Source organism: Uloborus diversus, unplaced genomic scaffold (assembly GCF_026930045.1).
Source record: "Uloborus diversus isolate 005 unplaced genomic scaffold, Udiv.v.3.1 scaffold_354, whole genome shotgun sequence".
Classification (NCBI taxonomy): domain Eukaryota; kingdom Metazoa; phylum Arthropoda; class Arachnida; order Araneae; family Uloboridae; genus Uloborus; species Uloborus diversus.
The window spans coordinates 124,770-150,975 of NW_026558521.1; the positions used below are offsets into that span (position 1 = coordinate 124,770).

General features: G+C 32.4%; 1 protein-coding gene across 1 annotated transcript; it reads left to right on the forward strand.

The window, feature by feature from the left end:
• Positions 1 to 922: 922 nt before the first annotated feature.
• Positions 923 to 24,734, forward strand: LOC129233353 (tRNA-splicing endonuclease subunit Sen2-like). Its single transcript, XM_054867393.1, has 8 exons — positions 923 to 1,135; positions 1,329 to 1,411; positions 10,514 to 10,766; positions 11,947 to 12,000; positions 13,115 to 13,256; positions 21,644 to 21,804; positions 21,940 to 22,029; positions 24,576 to 24,734. The coding sequence occupies exons 1-8, from the start codon at positions 923 to 925 to the stop codon at positions 24,630 to 24,632; spliced, it is 1,053 nt and encodes a 350-aa protein (XP_054723368.1). The 3' UTR covers positions 24,633 to 24,734.
• Positions 24,735 to 26,206: the final 1,472 nt, after the last annotated feature.

The window sequence follows — 26,206 nt, forward strand, 5'->3', positions numbered from 1 at the left end:
TATATATATATATATATATTTAAAAATCCTGATTTTTATCAACCCTGTTACGAAGTAAGATCCAACAATTTAAACACTATTTTATAATCTGTTAAATAAAATACGTAGAGTTTTTTGTTGTTCTTGAGTACTGATTAAAAATTTCCCGATTTATCAGTTGAAAACCACTGTATTCTGTCAGTGCATTATGTTTTTATACATCATTCATTAAAACTTTTTTTATACAGTTTAACCTCAAATTATCTGACAAAAATTCCCAGCAGGTTCCATCGTTATTTTCATTTGAAATTGCATTCGAGGAAAAATATCAGCAATTTGAAGCAGTAAAAAACATCTATCGCCGCTTAAATTTCATTACGTTTCATAACGAAACTACCGTTCTTGCCACTCTAATCTCTCTCAAACCGGTCTCCGTGCTTGGTCATGGCGGCCAATGGAAGCAGTATACGAGTCGTTCCTCTACCCTATTATAGAACTCTTTGCTTTCAAACGACGTCTTTTTAAAATACAAGTGCTATTAATGAACGCGCGTGAATCAGAATTGATGTCTAATACCCGAAATGGGAAGATTGGGCGCCGGGAACATTGGGAACTAAGCATTTTGTGCGCCAGAACACAACCATCTTGACCGGGAATATTGGGCGCCCAATGTTACCGACACTTCCTAAACCGTCTAACACCAGCAATGACGTCACGTAAATCGTGTCCGCTCAGCAACAGCAACCTCTCAACTTCATTGTGAAGAATAGCGTTGATTAAGGAGTACTAGTGAAGAATTGTGCTAGTTAATGTTCTACCGATTTGTTTACAATTTCCAAGCGTGAATCGTTAATAATTTTGATTCGGTCTTTGGTCACTGCTGTTAGCGTTATTCATTTGTTTCAGATAAGAGATTTTGTTAAGTGTTTTGCATTTTAATTGCATGGCGACCAAGGAGGTTGGAATATCATCTGCTCTTTTGGAGCCTTCTGCAAAGAAAACGAGAAATTTTCCTCGAGAATATCCTTTCCCAATTCTAAAAGGTAGTGTTTCAGATTCAAATTCAAAAAAAGAATGGAGCTGTTTTATAGGCTATTTAAAAGAGGATTCTGTTATTGTCACAGACAAAGAAAGTATGAAAGAAATTTACATGAAGGTGGGCATTAACGCACAGTCCTATTTCTATCTTATAAAAAAAATTCTTTATTTTTCGTATAAACTTTTAATTTTTAATCATCATGTTTGATAACGAATTGGTTCATTTGTTCAATGAATTGTTGCTAATGAGAGCAAACAGTTCTTTGATGATGCATCAGACGATTTATTTAAAATGTTGTTTACATTTTCAGGGCTTTTTCGGCAAAGGATCGTTGTCAAAGAGTGCTCCAAAAGTTTGCTATGAACAAGCTATAGGTTTCAAAGACCATAATAGGTAAATGAAAATATTTTACATTCACAATGTTGTATTTCAGATTTAATGTGTTAATTTGGAAAAGCACAAGGAAAAAAAACCTTCATATTTTTAATTCCACATTCATTTAGAACCAGGACCGTCCGAAGAGCAGATGGTGTCTTGAGCGAAAGTTTCCTCCCCCCCTCTATACACACAGAAAAATCAAGTTTATTATTACACCAGTGCAAAATACATACTTGAATTTTTTACATATTAATGAACAGAACAATCAGAGGGCTATGCATTATGCAAATTAAAACACAAGCGATGAATCTGTTTCTAATATTTGTGTAACATTAATGCCCCAAAAACTTTTCAAAAAATGGAAATGTCAAAATCAAAATAACACATCGTTCAATAAGTCCCGAGACTAACAATGAAAACAACATTTTTTTTTTAAATCATTTTTATTCGTCAATATAATCTCCTTTTAGAGTGACACAATCTTTCCAGCGCCTTTCCAATATTTCTATTCCATGCTCATAGAAGGATTTCTCCTTTGCCTCAAAATAGGCTTCTGTTTCGGCAATGACCTCCTCATTCGAGCCGAATTTTTTTCCCTGGAGCATTTTTTTCAGATCTGCAAAGAGCCAGTAGTCGCTAGGGGCTAAATCTGGCGAATACGGGGGGTGGGGAAGCAAATCAAAGCCCAACTCATTAATTTTTGCCATTGTTTTCATGGACTTGTGGCATGGCGCATTATCCTGATGAAAAAGGATTTTTTTCTTTTTCATATGCGGTCGTTTCGCCGCAATCTCCTCCTTCAAACGTACCAACAAGTCAACATAATAATCGCTATTGATGGATTTGCCTTTTTCCAGGTAGTCAATGAAAATGACGCCATTTGTATCCCAAAAAACAGACGCCAAGACTTTGCCAGCAGACTGCTGCGTTTTTGGACGCTTTGGGCGGCTTTCTCCAGCCATGCGCCACTCAGATGATTGCCGTTTCGACTCCGGAGTGAAATGGTGTATCCACGTTTCATCCATGGTCACGTATCGGCGCAGGAAATTTTTTTTATCGTGATTGAATATCGATAAACAGCTCTCTGAGTCATCAATTCGTTGCTGTTTTTGCTCCATTGAAAGCAATCGCGGCACCCACTTTGAAAAAACCTTTTTCATGCTCAATTTTTCATGAAGGATTTTAAACACGCTTCCAGATGATATTTGTATCATTTCTGCAATCTCACGGACCTTCACTTTGTGATTTTTCATTACTATTTTTAACGTTTCACTCACATTTTCCGGTGTAACGGCTTCCAATGGCCTACCCGAACGTTCCGCATCATTTGTGTCCGTACGACCACGTTTAAACTCAGCAAACCAACGACAAATCGTTGATTTGGATGGACAGGAGTCCTGGTAATGTTTTTCAAGCCATTGCTGGGCTTCTACGGTGTTTTTACCCATTAAAAAACAATGTTTAATTAACACGCGAAACTCGCTTTTTTCCATTTTTCAAACTAATAACAAAATCACTTTACTCTAACCTCTATAACTCTGCTGTTTGTTGTTCAATCGACGTGAAATTTTTACACGTTTCATGTAAAGGTTATGTCTCTAGGGAAACGTGGCTAGTTTGGTACTACTAGCGCCATCTATGGGTTAGTCTCGGGACTTATTGAACGATGTGTTATTTATCTAGTAAAAATGCTATCTCACTGGATAAAAAACAAACAATAAAAATTGAACTGGTTAATCATATTGGTCAAACTAAGAACACGAATAAATAATTTGCTGATTGTAAATGGAAAATGTTTTTATCGAAGTAAATTACATCAAAATTAAATTTCGATCTGGACTCATCCAATGAATCTTTTCAAGAGTTTTTTGGTTTTACTTGTTCAACTTAATACAAGCTTTCATTCTTTTTAATCAAATAGTTTTAAGTTTTAGGGAGATGCCCACAAATACTCAACAATATTGAAAATCTCTCAGAATTGCGTTTTTGGAGCTCCAATTTCGAAAAATCACTGGCCCTAATGTTACAAAATATGGCCTTACAAATTGCGTTTTAACACTTGAGTTTAAGAAGATATTTGTGCAAGGGTCCCCATGCCGTCTTTCTTAAATATCACAAGCAATGGGTTTTTTAATCAACACTTGCAAAGAAATTTAAGTGGAATAGCCCCTGAATGTAAAACATTGCTTAAATTTTTTGAGCAATTTTCATGGGAAATGCTCCAGAACCTCCTATTTCTAAAATCCTCAAAGTTTGTCTAAAGTTGCGTTTTTGAAATTTCTATTCCTGAAACTGGCAGGGGGAGAAAGAATTGATTTCAATCGATTTTAAAAAATAATCAATTGGAAACAGTCTCTTAGCTCAATCCCTTACCCTAACGTCAATAAACATGGCCTATACTGCCGTGTGCAGGTAAAGGGCAGTAACTGCAAATTTTTCGTTTTGCATTTTTGTCTTCTATTGTACATTGCCTTTATTATACAAGCTCGCTTATTCGATTTTCACTGAAAAAAAAGGGCGCGAAAAAGATTTCTAATTCCAACATTTCCCTATTGTTAGTATTGAATCCAAAACCCGTTTCTTGAAATATCTCGAAAATTTATTTCTGCAGATACTGTTGTTTACCTTCACATGGCAGTATAATTGCGTATTTATGGATGAAATTGCATTTTTAAAACTAAAAGTTTCAAGATTTTGACCAGACACCTTTTGACCTTCTTTCATTCTTGCGATTAACCTTGTGAAAACCAGGATTGAGCATTATCTTGCTCAAAATTTTTTTTTTTTTTTTGTTTTTTCAATGTGCCCCTTAAAACTTTTCTCTGGTTATGTCACTGCACGCAGGGGTAGAATTCAAGCAAATTTGGTGAGAACTAGACAAAGAAGAAATGCCTTTTGTTTGATTCTAAACAGTTATATTCTCAGAAATTGTATCTGCTTCAATGATACAAAGGAAACGAATGTTTTGGAGACTTAGAGAGAGGAATATTTTTGTGTCCTAGATAGTGATGTGGATCGGGTAAATACCCAGCGGGTAGGTAAATATTTTTTGGGTATTTACCCAAGGCCTGGGTATTTTACAAAAATTGCAAAAAAGTGAATGGGATTTTTTTTTTTTAAATCTAAATGTGAAATAATTGGTAAAACTGATAGATACATATATGTATTACACAGTTTATAATATTTTTTTATTGAAAGACTTGATGAAATCATGAAAGAAACATATGGTGAACCAAAGAATCTTTCTTTTCAATGTCATAATTGGAGAAGTATAAGCAATTCATTATGAACTTCAGGATTTCAAAATCACAATCTAGGTTAGTCATATCCAAAATGAAAAAAAAGGAAGCATGAGGGATGTTTGGAAGAATAAACTGAGAAGTTATTAAGACTATCGTGCTATTTATTTTATTGATATTTAAGTGATAACATGGAAAATATAGAAACAGTTTTCACATTAATAAGCAAAAAAAAGCAAAATATTCTTTTCTGTTGCCTTGCTCATTTGCATTTGCTCCCCTGTAGGGTGGGAAGGTAAATATTTTTTTGGGGTATTTTTCCGAAGGCAGGGTAAATCCCCTAATAATTGCGCATTTTGCAAAAAAAATTTAGGTGGTATTAAAAGGTGACTATTTTCTTTTTTAAACATAAATCCTAAAATAAAAGATTAAAAATTTTAAATGTTTATGTATATTATGTGTGTGTGTGTATATATATGTGTGTGTGTGATACAGAATACACCTGGACAATTGAACTAAGTTTGGAGGAAATTTCTGCATAAGATATAGGTAAATAAATAGTAATAATAAATTGAGCGACATTTCGTTACATTTTGATGTCATGCAGAGACATATTACTACGTTATAAAAGACTAGGACCTTAAAAAATTGATGTTTGCTTTTTTTGTAACCAGTTAATCTTTTTACTTTTTGTAGAACGGCTTTAAATATCTGAAATTTGGCTATCGACATTGATCAGGCATATCCAACACATTTAATGTGAATATCATATTAGATTGCTAAGCTGTTTCACACAATAATTCTTTAAATATGTGATCAAAATACAATTTTTGGGCAAAAATTTATTGTTTTGTATATTGTTGGTTGTATACAGAAAAGTATTTTAGTTGAATAAAAATTTTTGAAATAAATACCCGGGTATTTACCCATTTTGGGTATTTACCCGGGTATATACCCTGGGTATTTACCCCTAAAAATAAATACCCGGGTATTTTACATCACTAGTCCTAGAAAAAAATAGAGAATCATTACAATGATTCTCTATTTTGTGTGTCTATGACTGTGTATCTATGATACACAAAATGAGTAGGCGCCGCAAGAAGCCCCTAATTTTATACAATCGAGGCATTTTATACGATGAGTGAATGTTGTCGTGTTCATTCAAAACGAGGGGTGCTTTGAGGTGCCTCCTCATTTTATGGTGCACTGAGCAATTGCCTTGCTCGTTTCCCCCCCCCCCCCCTTAGGCCAGATTTGGAAGTGTGGAGGCCCCTGGGCAACGAAGGAGTGGAGGTACCTAATCAGGGTTTGAAAAGCTCATCATATTTTCGAAAATATCCGATACTTTGATATATGTATCCAAATATTTTGATATGTATATATCCAATATTTTCAACTCGTGAAAGTTAGGATATTTTGTAAAAAATTTACTGTGTAAAAAATTTACTTACCCTTTGTTGTGGAGGCCCCGGGGCAGTAGCCCCACCTACCTCCTGAATTCGCCCCCCCCCCCTATGACTGCCTTGTTTAAAACTGCAAATTCTAGATTCAGGATTATATGTGTACAAGGACACTCACTTATCAAATGCTTTTATATTACTTGCAGGGTTTGCCGCTATATATCACAATATATCATCTCCCTCAGAGCAACAGTTAGATATCTTCTTAGTTAGATGTAATCTTAGGAATAACGCTAAGAAATCTTACTATTGCTCTGATGCGACAATATATCCAATACTTATTTTGAGAATATCCTGATGTTTTGATATTTTCTATATGTATTTTTTTCGACTACAATATTTTCAATATAAAAATTATATTAATTGTAGTAACATTGTTCCTTTATTTTACTCAAAATAACCACTAAGTTATGTGCTACATTTTCATGATGTATTAATACATCATTAATATAACAATGTAATGTAATATTCCTTATTAATTTTTTATTCATAAAATTATTAGTAATGTAATGGTTTTAATTCATATTAAAAGTGCCTAATTAAGTATTAAATGGTGGTCAGAAAAATTAGAAAATGTCTTTTAACTCTGCTCTGACTAATGCATGTTTTTTTTTAATTCCTGAATCATATAACTGTGTAAAAATAGCTAAGAGAAGAAAAATGACTAAAACAGCTAATGCTAAATTAACTCCATTAAAGTGTTAAATGAAATATTAGATAAATGAAAGAAACCTTAATTTTAAGTTTACATGTTGTAATAATAATATAAGAAAATCAAGAGTGATTTGAGGATGCATTTGCTATTTTGAAGATAGTGAATGCATCCTCAAATCACTTGTGCTGATTGAAAATATCTAATATATATCAAAATATCGGATATTTTCAGAAATATCATGATATTTTCGAACTGTAATTGCTTGTATAAACTTTTTTTTAAGTCTTAATTTTAAACTTTACTGTTTTTCATTACATCTTCTAGACCAAGAGAGAAAAAGTCTTGATAGAAAATTTTCTTCTAATCTAAAGACAATCTCTTTATATGAAAAACATATTAAGCAGCAGCTGCTCATAAACCTGATGAAAAATAAAGTGAACAAAATAGTTTTTCCAAAGTTTTTGCAAAGAAATGAATGGATTTTCATAAATTTTTAATTTAACAACTGTGTTGAAACTAGTTGATTGTCAGACAAAGTGAAACGTGAAGTCATCAGAAACAAGAAAAGCGAGCAGTCACGAGACTCTTCCGAAGAGGAGCATTTGCATTTGTCTTTTGAGAAAGTAAAAAGGGGGGAGGGGGAATTTGAATTTTGAGAATTTAAATTCAAATTATATTTTTTGCAATCACGAATTGCAATAGGACCCTACTTGTTGCGTTTCTTGTTTCTGCTAATGGCTTTTATCAGAATCATTACTTGAATTCAAGACGTCAAAATTCTAATGAATGCGAGGGGCTGGATGTTATGCGCTGGATACTGGATGTTGTGTTTTTGCATAAAAAAGGATTGTGTAAAGTCATAGTAAGACAAAAATATAAAGTAGCTGTATAAACATCTCAAAAGTATCTGCAAACTTATATAGTCCTTTACAAGAGACTATAATGAGTTTCTAAAAACATTTTTAAGCTATAAACGGGAGGAGGGGGGCAATTTAAAATTTAACTTCTAAGTAACCACTCTATCAAAACTCGGTAATGTGATGCAATGGCTTTGATTAAATCATTTAAGGTTTTACTATATTAACATACTGAATAAATAATATTGATTTAAAACAAAGTAAAAGTAAAGAAGGAGAATTTTAACAATTGGGTAATGTACACTGCCTAACTGCACTGAATGTATCTGCACAACACCAAGTGTATCTGTGCACGGCCTGCACTTATGTGTCTATAAGTGGATATGTTGTAGATATTGCCATTTAAAATTGTTTTTAGTAATGTGTTACAATTTGTTACATTAAGTAATGTGTTACATTACTGGTATGTTCACCTGCATTGTCATGAATCTGTACTGTTGTTCCCTTTGGGACAACTTAAAAATTCTAACCAATAATATTGTGTAAAAATTTGACGTTACCATTTTATGTCAGCAAAAAGTAAGAAGTGTGGTCTTAGGCATAACTCTAAGCAAATTTTCATGTTAAGCAGTGTTGGGCATTTTGGAGTTAAATACTTTAATTTGACTATCGGATTTGCCGTAGATGTGCATTAAATTTGGTGTCCAAAACTTAGGATTGCACTAAACCTCTTCTTTCCCGTCACAAGCTTGGTTCATTGTGTAAACAAATGATCAGAAAATGGTTCTTCTTCTTGACATTCACAACATATACAGTACCTGACAGTGATGCAGCCTCTGGAATAGATTCAGGGTTGAAACCCCTCCCAGAACTTGAGCATCTTCATTTCTCCCGTACAAATCAAGGAAAAAAATTGTATTTAAATTTTATTAAGTGTGATAGTTTTCAACAAATTGTCTTACTGATTTTAATGATCGAAAAGCAGTCACGAATTGCTTATCAATTCTTAAATATACAAGAAATATTTTCATAATGAGCGCCCGCACTGGTAAGAGAATTAAAATGATTTCTATAAAGGTATCATGGTTTGCTCAGAATTTCCAGCACTGCAGAAATCCTTTTTAGGGAAACCTAGCAATCAATAAAACCAGAAATGCAAAAATTAGTAGCGGATTAGTCAAAACAGAAAGTTGATATTTAAGATGGGATCAGCCGAGTAAGTTACTTTTGGAGTGGAGTTAAAACTGAAGCAAAAGCAAGTTGCTTTCGTCACATTGTATTGAAAGGAGAAGATATGTCAGAGTAAAATTTTGTGACAGTGATGAATCATAAAATTTACTGTTGTTAGGTGTATCAATCAAGGTTTAGCAATGCAACTTGATACAATATAGCCTGATAAAACAGCTTTTATTTTTACTATATATTTTAAAAACTAGTAAATTAAAAAGTTATACAGGCGTTCAAGTATAGAGGGTGTTCCGTTTTAAACCTTCAAGACCTTTATTTTCGCAACCATTAGTCCTAGATGTCCTTCCAATTGCAAAAATGTTTAAAAATCAGATGCAGGGTTAAGATATTGAAAGTTTGAAGCAAAAATAAAAATGAGCCAAAAATTACAAAATTTAATTTTTATACAGGCCCCAGGTCCTCTAACTAATATTTAGAAAAATAATCTCCATTGAAAACTATTACTGACACAAAAACTCAAGGAGATATTCGAGTTTGTTTTGAGGGACCATACAAAGGATTAGATTGGTACTTATCGCCCTTTCAGAGGAATGTCAGGTTGTCAAAGTAAATAAAGTAAGTATTTATATTTTTCATTGCTATTCCAAAATAAATGCAAATATAATGTCATGATATGCAAAACACACTACAAAACCTTGAACAATTTGAAAAAACACACTATATGCACACGTATAATTTTAAACCATTGTTAACCGCTATATTTTCTCCTAAAAGGTTTTATTGATGGCGAGTGTAAAGTGGTGTAAGCCACAAAACGCTGCGCTGCATTTCATATCTCGGTGAATATTGGTTGTACTAATTTCATACTTTTTGTGTTGTAACTATTTTTTAATGGAGATTTTTTTCCCTAAACATAAGTTAGGGGACCTGGGACTTGTATAAAAAGTTAAATTTTGTATTTTTTGACTTATTTTTAGTTTTACTTCAAACTTTCAATATCTTAACTCTGCATCTGATTTTGAAAATTTTTGCAACTGGAAGTATATCTCTAGGTTTAATGGTTACAAAAATAAAGGTCTTGCAGGGTAAAACGGAACACCCTGTATAATATAAAAATATTTATGTTGAGGGTAAAAAATAAATAAATAAAATAAATGAATGAAATTTAGAACTCCTGTCCAGGGGAGACCCTTCTTTTACATACAAAAATGTTTGTCCTGTTGGTATCTGCTCCAGGAGAGTTTTATTGTGTTGCAAAATATTTCACTTACAGTCTGATTCCGATTTAAGGATTGTCAAGGGAGTGGAAAAAGTTATCGTTAAATCAAGGATGTTGTTAAATCGAGGAGCATAAACATTCAATGCAGTCAAATCCAGATCATTGGAATGCATCATTAAATTGATTAAATCATTAAATCGAAGTTATACAGTAAGATCCTTCTAATGTGGACACTAACAGGACAAATTTTTTTGCCCGCAATAGAGGGGTGTCCGCAGGACTGGGGTTTCAAAAATTTTATTTGCCTTAGAATTGGGGAATTATATTGTCCGTAATTGAGGGGCGTCCATCAGGAGGGGTTTTACTGTACTGTATTTTGTACCTGGATGTGCTGTTCTGTGCCTGTTTGCACTAATTCCTTTATTTTAGGGCACTAACATTTGATAATTTTTCCAAGAATTTCATAATTAATTTAGGATTAATTAATCATTTGTTTCAGAACTCAAGCTTCTGAGGAAAAAAGGAGCACAGAAAAAGAAGTTACCGAAGACGAAGAAATAGAAGTCATTGACTCTGACGATGATAGTCGGTCTAGAGAAGGAAGTCGAGGAATAAAACGAGAGATTGAAATTGTTCTGTCCGACTCCAGCAGTCAAACATCTGACAATGAATCTCTTTCATCTGAAATGAGAAAAAGCGAGCAGCCACGAGAATCTTCCGAAGAGGAGCATTTACATTTGTCTTTTGAAGAAGTAAGCCAAAAAAAAAAAAAAGGAATTTTGCATTCTTGAATTCAAATTATGTTTTTTGAAAACATGAATTGTAATAGGACCCTACTTGTTGGGTTTCTTGTTTCTTCTAATGGCTTTTATAACAACCATAATATGAATTCAAGACGTCAAAATTCAAATGAATGCCAGGGGCTGGATGCTGGATACTGTTTTCATGTAAAAAGGATTGTGTAAAGTCGAGATGGTCGTTTGTAAATAATTCAATTCCAAGGCACATGAAGGCCTGCATTATAAGCATAAAAAAGTAATTAAAGACTCAAAGGTCATTCAACACGGTCAAGGGAAAACAATAAACAATTTGTAATTGCTCAAAAAAAAAATCAATTCCACTCATAACAGTTTACTATGAATGAAATCTAATTCAAGGCTTGATAATTTCCTTAGCACCCTTTTTTCTTTTGAATGCTTAGTTTATTCAAATATTTGCCATTCATTCTCAGCTTTCATATGTAACAACTACTTTATTTTTTCTAAAACTTATACTCCTCACATTTAGAAAACAAATTTTAAAAATCATACCACCATCCATCTTTCACTGGGTACTAAATTATTCAGAAAAAAATTGTTTTTATTCTGGAAATCCTATATCAAATCAACTGCAAAATTCAACAATCCTATTCAAATTATTGTTCAAAAACTTCTTCAACAATGTACAAAACTACTTCTGAGATAACATTAATTTACTTTCACGCCAAGGTGATTACAATTTTTAATAATTTGATCTCTTCAATTGCAATTAAAAAAAAAAAAAAAAAAAAGAAAGAAAAGTGCAATGTAAATATTTTATTGTGCTAACTTTAGTTGTAAATGGAAGATAGCGAGCTGGCAACTTTCGATCTTGACACATTCTTTTACAACTTAGGGCCGATGTTCCTTCTAAACTAATGTATTACTATATTTTTTTCATTAATAGCAGCAGTAACAACTATACCAGTTTAATAAAATTAAGTTTAAAAAGAAAACCCTGACATTGCCAGTTGAAACATACATTGAGTTGGGTAGATGTTCCAAACTCAATCTGAATATACATCATTGTACATCAATATTTATACATAAAAAAACACCCTAGTGAAAATATTTTGTACTAATTGATTTCCAAGTATAGCTCAATGCCTTTAATAATATTCAATGCATTTTTCAGGCCTTTTTTCTTTCATATGGATTGGGCTGTTTGGTTGTCAAAGATAAAGACCAGGTATGTATTTTATGTTCTTTATTTTCACAAAAAATGTTTAATGCAATTTCTGCATTTATACCTTATAATGTCTTCTACACTTGTTGAGTACATTAATTGTTTGATTCTCATCTTATCAGAGAAAATTTCCATTCACACGTTTTTTTGCCTTCTTAATTTGCCAAAAAAAAAAGTCTTGACTAATTCAAATTTAAAGCAAGATAAATCAATGAAATATATTTTATGTATTGAATTAAAAGATTTTGACTTCATTTGTGATAGGTATGTACAGATTTAATGCATTTAGAGATTCACTGTGTTCATATATATTGAAGAAAATTTTAATTAAAAATTTTCAAGGATCAGCAAAAATGCTATAAAAGCATTAAAAGTTCTTTTGCCTCATTCAGTAGCCTTTTCAAATGTTTGTTTCCTATCTGAAGTCACAGATAGGTAATTAATTTTTTACTTTAAATTCTGAGATGAATTTTTTAAAACTAATTATTTGAAGTAAAATTTTAAAATTTGCTCTTAAATGGTACGAATGAAGTTTAACCTATTCATCTCAAACCTGCCCCATTTCAAAAACTACCCACCGGCAAAAATGTTCAACTTTGCGGCATATGCAGCATAAATTCAACATTTTTCTCATCTTCATCTCGAATAATTTATCCTGATAATCTCTAAATCTTGAATTCCAACTACACTGTGGATTTTTGGATATAATCCCCAACGATACTTATCAACAGCAGGAGTTAAAGACAAAAATATTCCTTTTTATATATAGCATAAACACTGTCCTTTGAGTCATGAGGAATAATGTAGCAGTGTAAGACAATTTGAAATGAAATTGTTGAACTGTGTAGAATTTGGTGAGCTTTACTTTCAAGTCTTGAAAAAGTCTTTTTGCTTATGATGCTCTAGTGTTTTAATATTTTTGATTGAAGACAGACATTTTAATGCCAATCATTTAAAGATAATTTTTATTGCTTTCATTTTTGGTGATCTTTGCTCTTGTATTTACAATGTCTTTCATTTGCAATCTTTCCTATTCTATTAATTATAGTTTACTCTTTTAAAATTGTTTCTATAATACTACAACAACTTTTAAACTTCTAATGACATTTCAATTTAGCCTCTAGATTTGACAAAATTGTGGAATAAGTTCTGTAACCTATATCCAGAGCAAAATTTTCCTGTCATGTATACTGCTTACCATCATTTTAGAAGCAAAGGATGGGTTGTGAAAAGTGGGCTCAAGTATGGAGTTGACTTTGGTGAGTTATATGAATCTCAGTGAAGTGTATTATAGAAATAATTTGAAGAGAATATTATTAATACTTTCTAAAACCTAATTTTTCTTTAGTAGATTTTTAAAAAATGTCAGGGAAGAACTTTACATTCATTTATTATGAGTGTGATTGTGTTAAATTATTCCATTAATTTCAATTGCATTTACCCAAGTTTTTGACCTACACATCTGTTGTATTTGTTATGCACTTTCTTGGGTTCAAGAATAGATTATTTGCATACTTCTTGATTGCTAAATCATTTGCAAACTTCTGAACGTATTTTTTTTTCTTCCCAATGGGGCTGTATTAGAGACCCACCTCAAGAGGCAGCTGGGCCATAACCAGACCTAGTGCGCTCCCTAACAATGCGTCAGTCTTTTGTGTGGCACCATTAAGGCGCTGATGCATGACACAGTAGTGTTTTTGGCGTCCAGTTTCCACCAGATGGAGGCACTTGGGCTCTCATTTGATGCGAAATTGCTCTAGGAATTTAATTTAGCCGAGGGATATTCTAAGCCAAACGAATACCCAAGGGATATTTTACATGCCACATAATCATACGACATGGGCGCTGAAGATTTTCTGCATCTCGAAAATCCACTGACTGGCCACCCAGGTCAGAACCTGGGTCCCCAGGCATAGAAGGCCAGCGCCTAACCATCATACCACCAGTCGGCCTGAACGTAAATCAAAATAGGGTAAATTGAAACTTAATAGATGTTAAAATAGAGGTGAAGTTCCATAGATTAAAAAAATATTTCAGTTTAGTGATGGATAAATATGTAACAAATTTAAGACTTAATTATTTCAATACACATAACCCAAAATGCGTAAATGAGACACAAATAAACTTACTGTTTGTAAAAACAGCAGGTTATGATAGTTTGTTGGCTGTGATTAATCATTCTTTGCTCTAAAATTCTTTGTTGAGTAATGTGTAAATCAGAAAGTTTTTTTCCCATAGTCAAGGAATGGCTCAAAACTTCCAATGTGAAAGTTTTTGCCTGTGTGTCATCGATATCACTACCCTGATTTGTCACTTCTAAAAAATCTTCTTCAGTGAGATCTGAATTGCGTGAGTTTAATAACTTTACTTCTGGAAAGAAAAGAAGTTCTAAAAACCATTTGCAAGAAATATCTCCAGTGACCCAAGCTCACTTCTTGGCACCCTAAAACGCAGTTCTTTGTGTGTTACTTGCAATCTCAAGAGTTTGAACTTTGAAAAAGGAGACAATTTTCTCTGTTTGCAATGTCACTTCTGAATAAAGTCAAAACTCATTCACATAAAAAAAAAGATGTTAAATCTTAAGCCATTTATTATCAAATCAGCATTTAAAAAAACTGGGTAAAATGAGGGTCTATTGTATAGCATATAATAGTGTATTTCAGTGGCATAAGTCTTGGTAGTTACAGTGCTGGCCAAATTATTAGATTAAGACTGCTTTAAAAGCAAAGTCTTTATTAATTTCATAACTATAGACACATTAACGAACAGTGAAATAATTATCTAATATTTAGTATGCATTTCCTTGTTCTTGATGAGCATTTTAAGTCTTTTTGGCATACTTTTCACAAGGTTTACACCATTTCTTAACTTTTTAAAAAAGGAGGTAAAAAATTGTTTATACTCACTATTATATAAATCTCACATACACATACTCATTAATTACCTAAAACTAACTTTGAATATAACAGAACACACTAATAAAAAGAACTAGTGAACTGTTTAAGCTGATTGAGGTTATATTCCTGGTAGGTAGATAAACAAAGAACATAAACAAAGCAGACAGTGCTGCCACCTGCAAACATTAAACTATGCTAAAATAACGTAATAATCAGTGTACAGTATGTACTGTACTTTAACAGTAAAATAAATAGTATTTTAGTACAAATAGTGTACAAACACAAACAAAACTCTTTAGTCTAATAATTTAGCCAGCACTGTATATAACACAGTATCACCCGAAATCAGTATTAGGATATCTTATTATTGTCTTACTATTGCTCTGAGGTGGTGATATATATAATTTTATTTATTTTTTGATACCATAAAAAATAGTATGAATACAAAATACCTTCGAGTTTAACTGGCATCTGTTTGATATTCTTTTTATTGTTCTTGGAACTGGGGGACGAGATTCTTTTTTAGCCACTTTTTTCCTCCTATCTTCTATGACAGATATAACTGCTATTTTCTGTCTTTTTGTTGGTCAAAAAACCCTTTAGTCTAATAATTTGGCCTGCACTGTATGTAATGGTTGTAAGACTTTCTGGTAGTGATTGGTCATCCTCTTAAATTGCATATTAGTTTTCAATTCCTATATTAAATTATATTTCCATGTATGAAGTAGCCCCAATTTTGTTCTACTATTTAAAAGGTGCATGAAAATTTTCAGGATCCTGTCTAATACACTGAAATTTGAGCCGTTGAAATATGCTATTATATGCTATATGTCAGCCAGTGGTGGCGCAAGGAAATCCCCGACGGAGGGGCAAGCTTGCCCGACAGGGGGGCATAGCCAAATTTTAGTTTGCAAGATTCCCCCCCCCCCCTCCTCCAATTTAGGTGATAAAGAATCATTCTTGGCGTCTAACAACACGAATTCCCCATAAAAATTTTAAAAGCAAAAGATAAAAATTTTAATATAGATAAAATAAAATAATTAAGAAAATAAAATTAAATTTGAAATTAAAAACATGAAACTAGGCATTTGTAAGCGGGTTCATCGCGAGATCAATAAACTAAAACAATCTAAGAATCAGAATTTGACGAAAAATCTGAATATGATGTAAAATCATTAAAAATGTGTGCTCTACAGAGTTTATGCAGTGAAAGAAACTTAAAAACATTAATGTAGTTGTGAATGTAATATTGCACTTACAGAAATAAGGGGGGTCCGGGGGTTCTCCCCCGGAAAATTTTCGAAATTGTAGCTCTGAAAACGCAATTTTAGTTGATCTTCAGTGATTTCATGCAGACAAGGGTTGGATGCTCACCTCCAAATAATTTTAAGAAATTGAAGTCCAATAAACGAGATTTTAGTCGATCTGTAATGGTATTTTGTAGGGAGTGAGAGTCGAGGTGCACAACCGAAAAAGTTTCAAAATTAAAGAAACAAAATTGTAGGTCATGTTTGGTAACGTTAGGGTGATGGGGTTAATGACCAATTAAGATATTCAGTGTCCCCCTCACCCTCCTTCTTCCGTAATCAAACCTTTTATACACACAAATTTACGTGGTGGAAACTCTAGGGCTCAAGAGTATAGCGGTGCTCATCCACTAGCTCAACATATCTATTGGGGAGCAGAGAAATCCACATCTTAAGTAGCAGAAGAACAGTAACTAATATTAAGTTAAGAAATTCAAAAGAAACTTGAGCCCTATGCCTAGCTTTATATTAAGAATAGCTGCATTGCCTGGTTTTGCTCGGTCTACTTTGAAAACAAATATTGTGTCAAGTGACGTATATTCAACAATCAGGCATAAATAAAAGAAAAAAAAAACATCATGCAAAATCCCCCCCCCCCCCCCAAACAATGACGACAGATATTAAAATACTTTAAAGAAATTAAAATAAAATGAGAAAGAAGGATTTAAAAAACGTAACCATAGAAACACAAAATAAAATAAGTTTAAGAATTGAAAATGAGAAAGATGGAAATGAACAATGGATTCAACAAGCGTTACCGTGGAAACGCAAGATAAAATGGTTAAAAACTTGAATAGAGAACAGATTTTTGAACTTCATTTCATTCGCTTGTAACTTTTTTCTAATGGAGATAGAGGGTTAAACTTTCGACCACAGGTCGTGTTAGATCTGGAGTGAAAAATGTCGCTTTTTCCAATGGTGTCAAAAAGAAAACTGTGGGACAATTCTTTCACTTTTTATTGATAGATTTAAGAAGGAAATAGTGCCTAAATTTCAGCTAAGCCTAAAAGAGTTCGAAGTAAAAACGCTAATAACTCCCGCCGTAACTAAGTTAGAGCATTGAAACAAATTGCGTAGAACGCGGAAAATTCTACCCTTTCCAACGATATGTAATATTAATATGTGCAAGTAATTTTTCACCCCCAAATTCGGGAATTTATGTGAAAATTGGGCCTAAATGGGGGGGGGGGGAGGGAGAAAAAAGAACTAGTCATCGAATTTTTTTCGAACTGGTCTGCAGAACAAATTGTGAAAATTTCAGCGAAATCGGCCAGGTAGTTCTTGAGTTTTGCGAGTTCAAACACACAGACGCTTTTTAGAGACTTCATTTTATATTATGTACAGATGAACCTCGCGAGTCAGAGCATGTATAAAATTAAATTTATTTATATTTTCTTTCATTATTTTATTTTTCCGAGATAACTTGGGAAAACACGAAAAAAGGGAATGCAATCACAACTACTAAGTTTTGCTATTGCAAAAGCAGAATCAAGAGAAAAAAATGAATATCTTTTGAAGAGCCTTGCTTGCTAAAACCAATTACAAGTATTTTATTTGATAACAAATAGAAACTGGAAATGGATAAAAATTTTGCGCTAAAAAAATTAGAAAAGGTGCAAATTTTTACGGATTTTAATTATTTTCTATGGTAATAAAAGGTCTACATCGATTAGGCCTGATGGAACCGGCGGGCAGCCGGAAATTTGCCCGGTGGGCCGCATTAAATTTTGCAATTAAATAGTATAAAAATAAATCCATGATTTTTCCTTCCTTCCTTTCTTTCTTTATAAATAATAAATAATCATGATAGTTACATAGGGGTCGCCAACATATTTCATTCCTAGATTTTTAAAAATATCATCTTACAAATCACAGACTATTTGGAAGAAAATGTGTGGGCCCTCGAAGCATGTTTGAAATAGAAAATAAAAGTTAAAGTAGTGAGCGAGATTCAAATTATACAAATGAATAGTCACACCAGTAGTTCTAAGCAGGACTGCGGAGTCGGAAGAAAAATGACCGACTCTGAATTCGGGAATTTTAGAGCCTTCGACTCCGATTAAGGTTTTTTTCTTTTTTTTTTAAATTTACTATATACCTACCTTTTTTCATTTTTAAAATTTTTTGAAGCACTTCTCATAATTCGAAAATGCATAACCATTAGTTTCAAACTTTTTATTGATCATGTCAGTTGAAATCTGTCATACTTTCAAATTTTAAGTTTGCACTCACTTTCCGGACCAAGAGGAAAAAGTGTAAATTCTAAGTCTTACCCCAAAATTTCCATACATGGATCTTTTTTGCAGATCTACGGAGTCGGAGGGAAAATGGTCGACTCCAGCTTCAAAAATTTTAGAGCATTCAACTCCGACTCCTTTACCCTAACATCAGTTCGATTCCAACTCTCACTCCGATCCAGCAATCACTGGCAGTGTTACGGGCATTGAGTGAAAATGACTCCAACTCCGACTCTTGTCATTATTAACCAACACATTCCGATTCAGACTCCTCTCCAAAATCAGTTCGACTCCGACTCCGCAGCACTGCTTTTTTACACTATTTTAGCACTTGAAAAAAAGCATATTTTAAAAAAAGTAGAACATAACTTGCAAAAAAAAAAAAAAAAAAACTTGAACAAAACTGACCCTGGTACGTCTGGAAGTTGGTTTGATCGATCTCGAAGGAGCAATGTTGACTTTTGAATTAGACCTCTTCCAATCAAATAATTACAGCTGTATGGGCTAAGCGCAGCTTATTGCAGGCTTTACTTTAAGTTAGAAACTTGAGTTTCGACTACATGATAACATCTGAAAAAATGAAATTTGGAAGCAAAATGTATATTTTCAATTGCCTTTAACACATGATTTATTTATTTATTTAATTTGGCCTTTTCCAAAAGGTTCGCCCCTCCCCCTCCTCCAGACATTTTTCTCAAAAAGAACCCAAACCCGATGCAATACCAACCCGACGCTTAATAATCCAGTGATTGTTTAGTTGTGCCAAACCCGATGTTTAGTAAATCATTCTCATTTCTTCTTCATTCCCAGCAAAACTATTATGCCCCCCCCTAGTATGCAGCCCCCGAGTATGATCCCCTGATCCCCTAGTATGCAGACTACAAACAAGATCAATATAAGTTTTTGAGAAACATGTATTTAAAATGTTAAACATGTATTTGCTTTTATTACATAAGTCAAAAGAATTTTTTTCATGCGTTTAGCATTTGCCGACAAGACATCATTACACTAAAAAATCAAATCTAATTTAGTACACTTCCTTGTATGAGGTAAAAGGATCGTTTACTCATCGATATGTTTTGTTAAAGAATAATCCAGCAATAATCAGAAAAATTGTAAATAACTATACTAATAACGAACTTGTAACTTCAGAGTGAAAATAAAAGATAATATTGCAGTTATTTACCCAGAGAAGTATTTTAAAACGCATCAACAGTGTGTCTGCACACTTGACATGCTGAAGAGCTGTTTAGCAAATGTAATAGAAAAGGAAAAATCTCCGAAGCATGTTTTTTTCTCCGATGCCCCCCCACCCCCCGTCTCTTTAGCTCGTCTCGTCCTGGCTGTTGTCATTTGGTACGTATTTGTCACGTAACCTGATAACCAGATGACTACGCCTTAGGTCTGACCGGAAATCACCACTACATTCGGCAGGGACGTGGATAGTCAAGGGGGGGGGGGATTGTACTCTTTTATTAGTCTAAGTCGACACCCTGAGGTGTCGACTTAGACCAATTAACTGACTTACGTACTCGGGCTAAATTGCGGGTGTCAAGGTGGGTGGCCCCGAAGGGAATTGATTTTTTGTTTCCTTTTTTTTAATATTTAAGATACTTCTACTTTTTTCTACTAATGTTTTTCGAGTTCATATCCCAGGAAAAAAAAATTTTCATTTACGATAAACGCCAAAGCAAACAGATTCCCCGACGAAATACAAAATTTTCCCCGACGGGGGGGGGGGGGGGGGGCAAGACGTTTCCGACAGGGGGGCAATTGCCCCCCCTGCCCCTCCCTTGGAGCCACGTCTGATGTCAGCTGTTTATACTGCCGTGCTAAGCACATCTGCACTTTTTATCAAAATTGAGTTATTGTTACCAGGTGGTTTTTTGTAACATATTTTACCTAAATACAATGTTTTATGGTCATTTGAGAACGGGAAATATTTAAAAAAAAATTCTGAAAAAGTGGCTCCTGGATCATACATGGAGACACAAAACTATAAAAAACAATATCTCAGTTTCAGCTTGACTGCAGATGCCACATGTGTGCTTAGCATGGCAGTATATCTCAAAAACAGAAAAGATGTTTAAAAAAAAAAAAGTTAAAAAAAAAAAAAAGGCTTCCACTGTCAGATTCAGGGCATTTGATATAAGTAAGAACCATTTTTCTAACATTTTCTGGAAACACAAGTTCAGACCATAAGTATTTAATTTTAATCCACATAATAATCTTAAAGATTTTGAAATACTGTTTTTCTTTATCTTTTAATTTACTTATTTCATATCATTGAAAAATGTAAAATAACAATTAAGTAATGTTGTACAAATATCAAGATTGTTGATGTTTGTTAGCTTTTATTCAAAATGTTCATACAGATTCAACATTTTAATGAAACAATGGGGTCGTTTCCAAAATTTTAAAAGTATTTTTTTCTGAAAGAGCATGCTTAAAAATATAGAATCTGACCATTTTTTAAATAATTTGTTTAAGTTTAATATTTTTAAAAAATTACTTAAATCAGCATGTTTTCATTGTTTACGCTTCTGTCATGTGACATCACAAATGATGAAATGCCATTCAGTGTTGCCATTTACGGTTCAAAATATTTAATTCACATCTTGACTCACGTGTATTGGCAACAATATGGTTGATAGCAAGTGTAGAGCGCAATATTTAATTCACTTCTTAATTATCATAACGTGGAAACGTGGTAGAAAGATGCGCCAAATCGCATCATTTGTGGCGTCATAAAGACACGTCTTGTTTTCAAAATCCAGACATTTTAAAAAATTAATTAAAAAATAACTGTTGGGAAAGTGAAAGTATTTTCTGGGTCCATGTTATTTTTTTTACTCGTTCTATCAATTTCAGTGACTAAAAGTAGTACTTTTGACTGAAGGTAACAACCCCATTGCTTTAATGATTGTTGATGTTTTCCAATTTACTTTTTTCATGAGATATTTAGGAGACAAACCTTTGTTGAGTACGGTCTGAGTTCAATGGCTCTTTTATTAATTAAAACTGACTATCCCTTACATTTAAGATTAGTTGAAATCATATATCAAGATCTATTTATTATAGTTCTTATTTTTATTATGGATTATAATGAACCCATTAAAATCTTTTTCATTGCATATGCATTGTCGGTATTTCCCTCTGTCTTAAAAATCGATTAAAGAAATTGTACTATCATTTTTTCCTTAAGTGTTGTATAAAGATGGACCACCATTCTACCACTCCACTTATGCAGTGATAGTGAAATCTTTAAAGGAACAGAACTACAAAGAGATACACACAGGTGGAAAACAACCATTAACCTGGTCTGCTCTCGCTGCTATCAATCGAGTTTGCTCTCACTCAGGAAAGGTAATTAGTTATTTTCAAGAAATTTGAACTTTGTGTTTGTTTCTCATGTATTTTCATTTTATATTATTAATTTTTTCATGCTGAGTTATAACCTATTGAATAACAACATGCCTTATTTATGGAATTTTTTTTAAGGGACTGATGTTTTTGTATGTTATTAAACCAAGTACAATGTCTGAAAACAAAATTTCGACTCCATTTTGCATTTCCGAATATAAAATAGAGGTAAATATGCAAACTTTCATGTCCCTTTTAAACAGGGTTCGAAAATATCCAATATTTTGATATATATCAGATATTATGATATATATCCAATATTTTCAATCAGCACAAACTAAAGTCTTCAAAATAGTAAATGCATTCTCAAATTACTCTTTATTTTCTTATATTATTGTTACAATATGTAGACTTAAAATTAAGCTTTCTTTCATTACTTATATCTAATATTTCATTTTACATTTTTATCCATTTTTAGTAATGTTAATTTAGCATTAGCTGTTTTACTCATTTTTCTCCTTTACATAGCTGTATGATTCAGAAATAAAAAAATATGCATTAGTCAGTGCACAGTCAAAAGACATTTTCTTTTTTTTTCTGACCAATGTTTAGTATTTAATTAGGCACTTTTAATATGAATTACAGTTGTTACATTGCTAATATATTTATGAACATAAAATAAAAAGGAATATTCTATAACTTTGTTAGATTAATCATGTATTAATACATCATAAAAATTTAATACATAACTTTTTGGTTATTTGTAATAAAAAATAACCAAAATTATTATTATTAATAATTTTCATATTGAAAATATGGTATAAAAAATATAAGTCGAAGATATTAAAATATCATGATATTTTCAAAATAAATATCGGATATATATTGTGATATATATCATGATATATATCAGCGAACCCTGGTTTTGAACCTTATTAATTTCTTTGTTGCTTAGTATGCTGATGCTAATCCTAAATTCAAAGTACAGGGTCCTTCAAAAAGAATGACTATATTTCAAAAAATCATAAGTATTCAGATTTTAATCTTTTATCAAATAAAGTATCGTTAGAAATGGGAAAATCTTGAGTTTCTCTTTTTCTTTGCCCGCCATTTCAGTATTTGTGAAAATGGCTGCAAAAGTTTGGGTTGAATTTAACTATCTTGTAGACATATGCTGTGTATCCAAAGTTGCACATATTGAGCACCTTTAATTTGGTATGCAAAAAAACTTTGTTATTATCCATGAAAAAAAAATCTGAAGTGTCTGTTTTCAATAGTTTTCATAATATACGCATTTCAAATCGGGTCATTCTTTTTGAAACACCCTTGTGTTCGTATTGAAATCGGATGATTTGAATTGCACAGTTACTGCATAATGTTTTGTAAAATTTACTACTTTTGTATGTGTGAAAAAATTTATGCATTGGTATTATACAAGCATAAATATAGAAGTAATAGTCCAGTTTGTCCAGTAGAAAAGTGAACAAGATGTGAAATCACCTTTGTGCATGAAAAGTAAAAATGAAAGATACAATTGCACACAAATTGCAGATTACTATGTAGACCTGTTTCAGGGTTACAAGGAACCCGTTTTTAAATGTAAAATAAATGAGCTTATGGAGGAAAAGACATCCGACAAAAGCTGTTTGTCTTTGTAACCATATTTAAAAATTACATTCAACTGCAGTTAGTACAAAAGTGCAGAAATCCAAACATTGCTCATGAAGTCTGAAGATCAATAGAACAAAATTGAATGACTTACATCATGCTTTACTCAAAATTGGCATTAAAAAAATTAATTAATTTCAATTTTGACATCTTGAACTCAAATTATGTTTTTCGCAATCAAGTGTGCGAATGTGTGTTTGCAGGTATGAGTGTGTGTGTGCAGGAATGAGTGTGTGTGTTTGTGTCTGTGTGTAGGCGTGCTTGTGCCTGTGTTTAGGCATGAGTGTGTGGATATGTGCGTATGTGTGTAGGTATGCATATGTATGTGTAGTTGTGAGTAGGTGTGTTATGTATCTGTGTGTGTGTTGGATATTGACGCAACCTGGAGGCGGTTTTCGCTAGAGGAGCAGCATCGTGAGGCCGGTCGACGGTGGTGTTGCAGAGAGAGGCGGGGGGAAAATAAAATCATAGGAATTCAAACAGTCAGATGAGAACAAAAAGCAAAGTGATTGCTCCATAGTATATGACTCTATGTGATATTATTTAATAATTATAAAAGAAAAAAAAACTTGACAAAGTATCAGTAATCCTTAAATCTTTAACTAGACAATTTGCATGATTGATCTCTTGCTATTTGCAAGGAAAAAAAGAAAAAGATACAAAGTTAGCTCATTTGAAATTCAAAGCTTTTTTTTTTATTATGTTCTTAATACTATCGTTTTCTTTCAATGCTTGTAAAAAATATAAAACTTGATCAATTAAAGTTGGTTAAAAGCAACTTGCTATCATGTAATAGTAACCATATTAAGTGAGTTTAACTATATTTTTTGATAGATAGTCCCTATATTTTAGCAAAATGATATAATTTTTTTTCTCCTTCAAAGTATTATGTATTGACTTAGACTTCATTTTTGTTCTTAACAAGTTAAGAACTTGTTATCCTAACTTAAATTTGCTCAAAAGGATGTTATTTGATTATTGATTTTAGAAAGCAAGAAAGAATTCTGCGATTGGTTATTGAGCAGATGTATTTTACTTTAATAACTTATTGAACATTTGTTATAAATGCTTTGTTACTTTCAATTAAAATTAAATGTCACCCTTAGGAAGTTTTGATTAAAAGATGGGTTCCTTCAGAAAGTCGAGAAGAAGACACTGGATGATGATTAGAAAAATTATGTGACTGTTTGATAAATCATTTGTATATTTTTTTCATATGATTCATATGTAAAGAAGTTACCTTGTTTTGTATATAAAAGTTAAAAATCTAGTTTTTTTTATAACATTTGTGTTTGAAACCCACTTGTTGTATTTGTTTATTACAATCCACATTTTACACATTAAAAACCAGGCATATGAACTATGTTTCTAAGTTCTTGGATTCTGTTTGTCTTTTATCTTTGGTTCTTCAGTAATTTCACCAGACTCTTCTTTCAAAACCTTAAAGCGTCTTTTTTGAAGAGGCATTTTAGATAGCCAAATCTTTAGGAAAAGAAAAGCACTTTGTTAAAAGTTATTCAACATTTTATTTATAAAAAATCTTCTTTTTTTTAATTTAATTAATTACCAGTACAAGAGGTTTGTTGCTGAACTCCAAACACCACTTTATCATTATTATTCTTTTTTTTTTTTTGAAATTGTCAGTCCCTTAATTAATAAAAACACATGATTGTGTGTAACTTTAAAAAAAGGATTTGAAACAAAAAAGCTTTATCTGCCTAAAATCTAGCCACAAACTGTTTAAAAATGGTCATTATTGATTTTTTTATTGCCCAAAAAAATATCAATTCAGCATTCATACTTCCAGAAAACTACATTTGTTGCATGGAGCTTTAAGAAATTAAAATACTAAATGTCGTATGGTAACCGATGACTGCTATGCTGAGCACAGAAGTCGTATCTGCAGTCTGCAGTTGAGCTCAAAATGAGAAAGTTTTTTAAAGTTTTATGTTGCCATGTGTATTTGATACAGATTCCAATTTTTCAGATTGTTTAACAGAATACTTTATTCAAAAATGACCCCAAAACGTTGAATAAGTTATAAAGAACCACCTTGTGACAATAATTTAATCTTGATAAAAAGTGCAGATACGAATTTGTGTTTAGCACAGCGGTATATTTTTTGAAAGAGTACAGGGAGGCTGTTGTAACTTTCACAGTACTCTTTCGGGGTACAGTTGTATTAACATAAACATTTTTCTTGTCAACCACAAATGTTTTTTTTTTTCTTTTTTTATGCTCAGAAAATTCAAAACAACTTTTAAATCATAGCAATTACATTTACCTTATATTCATCGTTTTCTTCTTGAGGTATTGGAACATGATCCGACAGGAAGGGAATAAACTCGGAGGCAACGAGAGGGAATTTCATTTGATGGAAAAGCCTTCGTTCAGTCAGGGTCTATGTGACAAGAATGTTCAACAATAAATCATATTTCAGCAAACAAATTAGAATTTGAAAACTTTTTAAACATTCAACAATGTTATTTACTTTTTTTGTGTATGGTATCATTTGTATCAATGACAAGAAAGATATGACATAGTTTTTAATTGCATAGTAATCATCATTTGCATGGGTTTATGTCGATTAATTTTAAGTAACTGCTTTACTCTATATTATTTTTAGATCCAAAGTTGCAGGCATAACAGATGCTTTTATGACTTCGCTTTCTGATCGACTTTTTGTATTAAATATAGGCTATCAAACATTTTTATGGTTTTTCCTCTCGCCTATCTT

What these genes read in the sequence shown, in the direction of transcription:
- LOC129233353 (XM_054867393.1), top strand. Translation starts at nt 923, where the DNA reads ATGGCGACCAAGGAGGTTGGAATATCATCTGCTCTTTTGGAGCCTTCT. An exon ending in TACATTTGTCTTTTGAAGAA is followed by an intron (nt 10,767 to 11,946) that starts GTAAGCCAAAAA and finishes TGCATTTTTCAG; the next exon opens with GCCTTTTTTCTTTCATATGG. An exon ending in TTTGCTCTCACTCAGGAAAG is followed by an intron (nt 21,805 to 21,939) that starts GTAATTAGTTAT and finishes ATTTTTTTTAAG; the next exon opens with GGACTGATGTTTTTGTATGT.